Source organism: Metopolophium dirhodum, chromosome 8, assembly GCF_019925205.1.
Source record: "Metopolophium dirhodum isolate CAU chromosome 8, ASM1992520v1, whole genome shotgun sequence".
Taxonomy (NCBI): Eukaryota; Metazoa; Arthropoda; class Insecta; order Hemiptera; family Aphididae; genus Metopolophium; species Metopolophium dirhodum.
Window position 1 is genome coordinate 22,218,896 of NC_083567.1, and position 8,427 is coordinate 22,227,322.

Sequence of the window (8,427 nt, forward strand, 5' to 3'; positions counted from 1 at the left end):
TTAAAATGTATTCTAACACCAGGATATAAATGTATAATGGCATATATATTGTATATTTTGTATAAAGATTATATATTATAATATGTACATTACTTATTATTTACTATAAATACACACAATTAAGGAATATTAAAAAAAAATAAAAATATTTAAGTACATGCAAAATTGAATAATTGTTTATATTGAACCTCAGAATATTCAATCATGTTAAAATCCAAAATAATTTTGAGGTACTCCCCCTTGAAGTGGCATATCCAGGGGGGAGGGGGTTGTAACCTCCTCAAAAATTGTTATAGTAAAAAATAGTTTATTAAATAAATTATTTTCAGATAAAATCTGTCAAAAACTAATTTTTGTTCTCCCCCAAAAAAAATTCTGGATTTGCCACAGCACAGCAAAAATAAAAACTATCGAAACACATAATATATATTTTTAATAATTATAAATTAAATCTGGAATTTATTTTTAATAATAAATAAAAAGTATAAAATTATAAGTATCAGATCTTAACTAGAGGTTAGGTGAAATATGATTATTTTATCCAAATAAAATATAATGTTAAAATTATATGTCATAACTTTGTATCATAAATCAGTCAAAATGAATTTGATGTACTGAACATGCTCAAGTTTCAACAGGCATAAATTAAAAGGCACCATTTTGTATGTTACCCATGTATGACTGAAATGTAGATAATATTGTACATTAATTGTACTTAATATTTTTAAATAATATAATTTAATTATACATTTAAAAAAAATACTTATGAATTAAACGATAATTATAGTTTATAGGTTAAGGTACACCTTAATGTTAAATTGGAATTTAAACTTATATTATCATTTAAGCTGTAGTCATTTGGAATGATCATAAGAATAAAATAGTTTTAAATAATGGCATCATGGAATCAAAAGATATTATTTTCAAAACAGTCATTTGAAAAATGTGTAAACGGTTAATATTGAGATGATACTAAGGTGTTTGTTGTTGTATTTGAGCTTGCATCTTGGCAATGACGTCTTGCATACGTTTAAGTTCAGCCTCCTTTTCCTGCAAAATTCTATCTTTTTCTGAGCCAGAATTTTTCTCATGTTCAGGTAGTGATCTATACAGATTTAGAAAAATGTAATAATATGCTCTACTTATAAAAAATAACTATGTAATAATAATAGTCATACGTAGTTCTTTTCGGCACAGGTACTCCTTTTGCTAAACGCTCTGATCGATAGTTTTCATAATGTACTTCTTGTGTTACTTCTTGTAGATCTTGCATGTGTGTGCTGAAAGTACAAATAAATTAATATATATATAATGTGTTATCACTTGAACACTATTAATTTATATCAGTTAGTTTACATAAGCATAGTACGCAGTTTGATAAAGTCACAATGTTCAGGATTTTCGACTTCAACAACACCCCAAGGATAGAACCGCCCTCGGACTTTTTTACCACGCACTTCTAATAATTGATTTGCACCACAGACAGCAAATGGTACAGCTTCTTTTAATTGCTTAACCTGTGGTATGCACATCAGTTGAGTAATTATTTTAGTTATTTACATTTTATTATTTTTTTAAATAATAAATAAATACTAATTCAAAACCTGTTCTTTATAATCTTCATCTTCGTCACTGTCACAATCTGGTAGAGGGTAAATCTTTATGCCATTAGCATTAATTTCTTCTAGTATCTATAAGAACATGATACATAATGCATTTTTATAACACTACAAAATCTAAAATACATTTTTTCATCAATATAAAAATATCTCTAAATATTATAATTTATAAACGGGGCTCATAAGTTCATGCACTAAAAATAATTTAACGCATATGCAAGATGCAATTATGATCTTAAAAATGCTCAAATATGCAGTAAAAACATTTAACTATGAAATAAAAACTCACAATAAGATGAAAAAAAATTTTCAATTTTTAATTTATAAACAAAACTTAATTTTGTTCATGCGTTTGTTTATAATTGTCTTATTGGGCTGGCAAGTGGAATATTATTTTTTAATCATTTCACCATCCATGCATTGATTATATTTTAAACATTTTTGAAAATGTTGTTTTAGCTAGATATTAAAAACACTGGTATCTCTTACATTAAAAATATGTTAACAATATCATTTTAATAATTTTAAATGTTCTTTAATTCAAAAGATGCATGATTATGCCAAAAACCTTGAAATGTGCAATTATATATTGTAAAATAAAATCACATATATTGAACCTTGTCACCTAAAAGACAATTTCTGTTACTTAGCATTTACTAAGAGTTGGCAAGATTGATGTGCAAATGCATGAACATATGATCCTTATTTATAATTTATTATAGTGAAACCTCTATTTACAAACACCTCCCTCTAGAAAAAATCACAAAATATGTTTAAAACATATAATAATTATACTATCAGTAAAATATTTTTACATTTGACTTTTCATCTGGCATTTGCTCAACTTTGATACTTGTTCTAGCGAATATTTTAGTAACTATTTAAACGAGGTAACCATCGACGTTCATAACATTGCACATTTTTATATAATTAATTTTTAATTTTTATCAAACAACAAATCATTATTAATATCGTAATTTTGTACCTATACATTTTTCTTTAAGTTAAAGGAATTGTGGTTATCGCCCAGTTGATACCTATTTAAAAACTATAAAATATTTTACATTTTGAAATGCAAATCGGTAAATTATTATATGTTGTAATTTAATGAATATGAGAGTAGTCCTTTAAAGGTTTAGGATATTTTTACAAGACTGACTTATACCAGCTACATGAACACAGAGCCAAGTGCCAACCAATTAGGATATAATCCATTTAATATGACTTTGAAGGTTTAAAATTCCCTGAAATTCATAAGGATTTTTGTAGATTCTGAATACATAGGTGTGCCATGGAAAATAAATTAATATAAACATCATTTTTGGTTAGATACCCATAGACAATTAAAAACATGTTTGCATTCGACCATGTTTCTTGTAGTTGGCATTCTGTTACAGAACATACAAATTTAATTCAAACAAATTCCACAATGTCAAAATTTGATATTTAAATGTTATATCATAACATTTAAATTATAACAAGATTTGTACACACTCATCAATTATAATTATTAGATATTTCTTATCATCACTAACATAAAAGATGGGCAATAAATATTTATTGTTCGACTATTATCATTAAATTATTTCAAAACCATAAAATGACTAAAAGAATTATGTATTAAGAATATTCTAATCGATTGCTGATTTCGGTATAGTTTTTGTAATATTATAAATTAATATATCATGTATTATTTTTAAATAAATATGCAAGTGAGTACACTAGGTTTAATAATATGTAAAATGAATAAATATTCTAGATATAAACGCATTATAATTTAAAATGTTAAACAATACTTAAAACTTTGCCATAATATACCGTTATCTATATATGTTGCTAACGACAGTTACCTCGTTCGATAATAGACCACACCCATCATTCAAATACCAACAGAAAGAACTTCTAAATAATATACATTTGTACTACCCACAGTGAATTCCCATCATATAGAGATTTCATTGTATTATATAAAGATTTAAATATTAAAAAATTAATATTATTTTTTAATTACTCTTTTTTTTAATTTCTGTATTTCTTTTTTAGTAAGAACATCTGATTTGGCAATGACAGGAACAATATTCACTTTATTATGTAGTTTTTTCATTAGTTCAATATCCAATGGCTTTAATCTAATAAAATAAATATGTGTACATCCAGTATGCTATTATTTTAAGAATAAGCAAGCTTTTTGTTTTTAACATTCTTTGATAAGGTTAATTTATACAATTTTATTTAACTTACCCATGTCCAAATGGAGAAACAAAATAAAAACAACAATGAACACGATTATCAATAATATGACGTCTGTTTAATCCACTTTCATCTTTTAGAAAACGTTCATACTGCTCATCAATATATTGAATAATAGCTCGAAAACTATAAATTATAATTTTTAAAAACAGGTAATCAAACTTGGGTACCTATTAGTGAAAAGTTTTTTTTTTAAGAAATACCTATCAGAGTTATCTATGGCATCCCCAAAACCAGGAGTATCGACTACAGTAAGTCGTAATTTCACACCGCGCTCTTCAATTTCTACAGTTGATGCGTCCAATTTTACAGTCTGCTTGGTTTTTGCTAATTGAATCAAAAATAAATAGGTGTACAAAATATAATGAAATGTGAATTAAATTTTAGATACACACCAATGGCATCTGGAATGGTGCGTTCGGGATATAAATCCGTTAAGAAGAGACTGTTGACGAGCGTGGATTTTCCGAGACCCGACTCCCCGACCACCATAAGCGTGAATTCAAAGCCTTTTTTCACGGACTTACGGTGTACTTGATTCGGCAGATTGGCAAAACCGACGAATCCAGGTGACTCCACATTGTTGAACTGTTGTTGGAAAATCGAAACGAATTTAATAAGCAAACCACACACTCGACGTATATCAATTCGCATTTGAAAATCAAAGCAAATGATTTGTATGAGGGAGTGTAACGATATATCCAAAAGGAAAAGAACTTCAACTTACTGAACTTACTGTTTTAATCGAATCGCTGGACATTATTGCTGTCGTAGACACCTGCCTTTAATGTAAATTACGAAAACGGTCACAAACTACTAACTAGCAAAGTAGCAACTAAACACCGGACAATCCACAATCAACTCTACACTTCTTTAGTTCTTTATTTGATTGTTCTAACGAGAGTGAGAGAGAGAGACAGAGTGAGAGTGAGAGTGAGACGTCGGCGTCCCACACTTTGGAGAATATAAATAATAACAGCAACGATAATAATATAAATGTTGATAAATAATTATTGATAACACCATAATATTATCATTATCGTTTAAAAATCAAAACCTTATGTTAAATTATTTTATTATTCGGCCTAATCTCTAAAGTTTATACTATAAGATAAGTCTAAGTTTATGCTTTTGGTTAAAATTTTTAATATGTTACATCAAATAAATGTTATCTTTAATATATAAATAAATAATATAAAATATGTTTATTACAATAAAATGTTGGAACTATAATCGTGGAATAGGCACAGATTACGGTTCACAGCGACTTACGACAGAAAGCGCGTCTTTTCATTCGGTATTTTGATAACTTTGTTTGTGTCAAAATGTTTGCCGGCCATTTTAAAACCATTAAACCATTACCAGGCCACAACAACACACTCGGTATGGTTTATACCTATGTCGGGGCGATGATATTTAAAATGTAAAATAAACAAATGAAATTGAAATAGAATGCAATTTTTAGATTATATTTTGATAATATTAAGTGTTTGTAATTTCTCGCAGTCATCATAGTTTAACGATTAGGAATTTTATAGTTCGTTGTCCGTGGACTGTGGATCACATAGTTGTACAATTAGTACAAACGACAACACTGCCACGCACAATATTTCTTAGAATATTATTCTCATTTAGAGTGTAGACTGCTACTAAATCACGATTTAAGATATCTTAAATCGTGTACTAAATACTTTCATGGTGAACTGACGCTTCGTCCCCATCAATATTGTTAAGATAGGACATTTGGCCCCCAGGTGTTATTTAGCCATAGTTCGCTTATATTATTTAAAAAATTTAATTTAATTGATGAAAATTATATTGTAGGTAATATATTTTATAATATTTAAAAATGTTTATATTTTAATAGTATAATTAGGTATACTAATAAATATAATTTACGTTTGATAAAAAAAAATTTAAATTTAAAATGAAAAAAAAACAGCGATTTAAAAAAAACCGGGAAACTATAACGTCCTATCTTAATAACTGATGTGGACAAAACGTCCGTGGACCGGTTTTTTTGACGGGGATGGAACGTCCGTGGACCGGTTTTTTTTTTACGCGGACGAACGATTCGATGTTATACATTTTTCTCTCGGTAGTTGATCAAAGGTTGGATCATTTAGCAAAAATGTATTTAAACGTATAAAAAAATGATATGAAATACTAAGTAGCTATCTGATTAAATAATTGTTATCCCCCCCCCCCACCACTTGAATACATCTTGGTTGCGCTAGTCTGACTCAATAGATTTAAGACACATTGATATCGGTGATTTAATTTTAGCAGGTCATTATAAACATAGTCGTGCGCAGACTTTTGGTTCCGGGGGTGCACACTGCACACTAAAAGTTAGGGCCCACAATAATTTTGAAAGCAATTATAGATACAGACAAATGTTTTAAAGATATCAAAATATCAAATGCACTAAAAATATTTATTTTATTTTATTATTCATGCTAATAAATATAACATAACAATATGTAGATATACAATCTTATAATGATAATCGACGTTTAAAAGGAACAACATTTTTGAATTCGTCAATAATTTCATTAATTTAATTTACACTTAATTAATAATTAGGGCTCTTGTCGTTTTTGGTGAAGGGTCCGGGGGTGCCCCGGTACCCCCGTGCGCACGCCTATGATTATAAAATATAATCTTCGTTATGATATTATTCAATTAAATCAATTATAGAGAGACAATACCGGCGAGTACAACGGAAAACACGGCAATCTAACGTGCTAAATTCCTAACGCCGGTTGCCGGCGCCACCGCCCACCGATCATATTGGTAATGTTGAATGACATGGTCACATTGATGGTGCGCCCGGCTCCGGCACCAGGTCCTGCGAAAGTCAACTTCAAAAGAAGTCAACACTTGACTGAAATCAGAAAATGTACTCTGTACTCATAACAAAATAGATTAAAAATGTTGTCATTGAAATACAGCATTTTGTAGTTTGTTTGCACTGAAGAATTTATTTTTACAGTAGATAACCAACAACAGCAAGCTGCTGTTATATTCTGTTATTGTTCGGTGGAGTGGTATGACGACTATTTATTTTATATATTTTAATTATTTTATACGTCTATGATATTGTGTAATTGTGTAACATTTTGTTAATGTATTTATAATATTAGTGTTAGGGCAATGGAGTATGGAAATTCGCCGTACTAAGTTGACCACAGGACACAGGTCGAGTACAGGACAGACTATATACAAATATGGTCATATAGTCTGGGTTTTTGGACATAAGCACAAATAATTAATATTTTTTTAAGTTGTCGATTGTCTATACTCATTACTCCGTTTCGTTATGCTTAATATGACTATATGACGTCAATATGCAGTGATAGTTTAAATTATCGTATCGTATGGTTGGCAACGTTTAGTAACAAGCACTATTTATTATACAATATGGACTCCATATTATTATTTTCTTTTAAAACCGTGATATCGTCCTTTTATTTTTATTTATCCATGGCCGGTTGCTTACGGAGTGTTTACCATTGCTATGGATATTATACAATGGTTGAATGGTTGCTTGACAGCCTAGTGGGCATTGTGAGCTGAGCTGCAGACTGTGGAGAAACTACAACTACATGAGTGTGAAAATATGTTCTTATCAAACTGTGAAACACCTGCTTAATGCTAGCGCTTTTAGAATTCAGTGGGACATGTGGAGTACTAATGCTACTATAACCATGAACTACTACACGTGTAGTTCATCACCATAACCAAATTGCCGTATTAGCAATAAAAAATTAAACACGAATACATAACGTGCTTGTAGCCATGACCAAGTATATATTTTTTCATGCTCGTAGCTAAGAATAATATGTGAAATATTTATGAACATAATAATATTATGTAAAGCTGTGAATTCGTAGAAAAAAGTATTATTTTTATCTTAATGTAAAACGTAGCTTTCTTTACATAAAGTTTGGATTAGATACTAATGAGCTATTTTTTGAAATGTTTGATTTTTGAAATTTTTATTATGTTTTTTCTTCATTTTTTATTACTTTTGTCGATGTTTTTTATAATTTCCATCAATTTAACCCTTTAACCCTTCCCGCTCTCAATGGCCTTATGGGAATCGATTAAATTAAAGTTAAAATCTATAATATAAATGATAAATATCGAATAATGTATCGCTAAATTCACGTTAAATTCACACAAAGGGTTCAACTGAAAGCGCTAGCAGTGATCAGGTTTTTGTTGTTTTTGAATTTTCGATAAGAACATAATATGGCACGGTGCCACGGTCAAATAATTATAATTTTTCTTCGTCGTACAAGTGTGCAATCATTATCATTTAAAATCTTGATTCTTACGCTACTCAGTTAGTGAATAAAATGACAATTAAATTAACAGGTTTACACTGCAAAATACGAATATAATATTTCCATTCGGTCACGTGTCTTAGTGCGACAGTGACCACCGGGTGATCTTCAGTGCCTCTCCTCACCCTCACAACAACTTCCACGAGTTCCACGTCCCTAGATCGGCTGATTTATATTGAAAATATAAATAATATAGTATCAACAGC

The 8,427-nt window shown here is 29.3% G+C and overlaps 1 protein-coding gene across 2 annotated transcripts; it reads right to left on the reverse strand.

Moving 5' to 3' along the window:
- Positions 1 to 26: 26 nt before the first annotated feature.
- Positions 27 to 4,764, reverse strand: LOC132950938 (septin-1). Of its 2 annotated transcripts, none has more exons than XM_061022571.1 (9): positions 4,606 to 4,764; positions 4,265 to 4,457; positions 4,073 to 4,196; positions 3,861 to 3,995; positions 3,631 to 3,748; positions 1,605 to 1,691; positions 1,357 to 1,517; positions 1,179 to 1,280; positions 27 to 1,105 (listed from the first exon to the last, which is right to left on the reverse strand). In XM_061022571.1, the coding sequence occupies exons 1-9, from the start codon at positions 4,627 to 4,629 to the stop codon at positions 973 to 975; spliced, it is 1,077 nt and encodes a 358-aa protein (XP_060878554.1). In that variant the 5' UTR covers positions 4,630 to 4,764; the 3' UTR covers positions 27 to 972. The 2 variants fall into 2 exon arrangements, with proteins under 2 accessions (XP_060878554.1, XP_060878552.1); XM_061022569.1 differs by having other exon boundaries at positions 4,597 to 4,755.
- Positions 4,765 to 8,427: the final 3,663 nt, after the last annotated feature.

Excerpts from the sequence above, each read along its gene's own strand:
- LOC132950938 (XM_061022569.1), bottom strand. The coding sequence starts at position 4,629 with ATGTCCAGCGATTCGATTAAAACAGTAAGTTCA. Across the intron at positions 3,749-3,860 it reads GTTTCTCCATTTGGACATGG|ATTAAAGCCATTGGATATTG; the intron begins GTAAGTTAAATA and ends TTATTTTATTAG. Across the intron at positions 1,281-1,356 it reads AAACTGCGTACTATGCTTAT|CACACACATGCAAGATCTAC; the intron begins GTAAACTAACTG and ends TTGTACTTTCAG.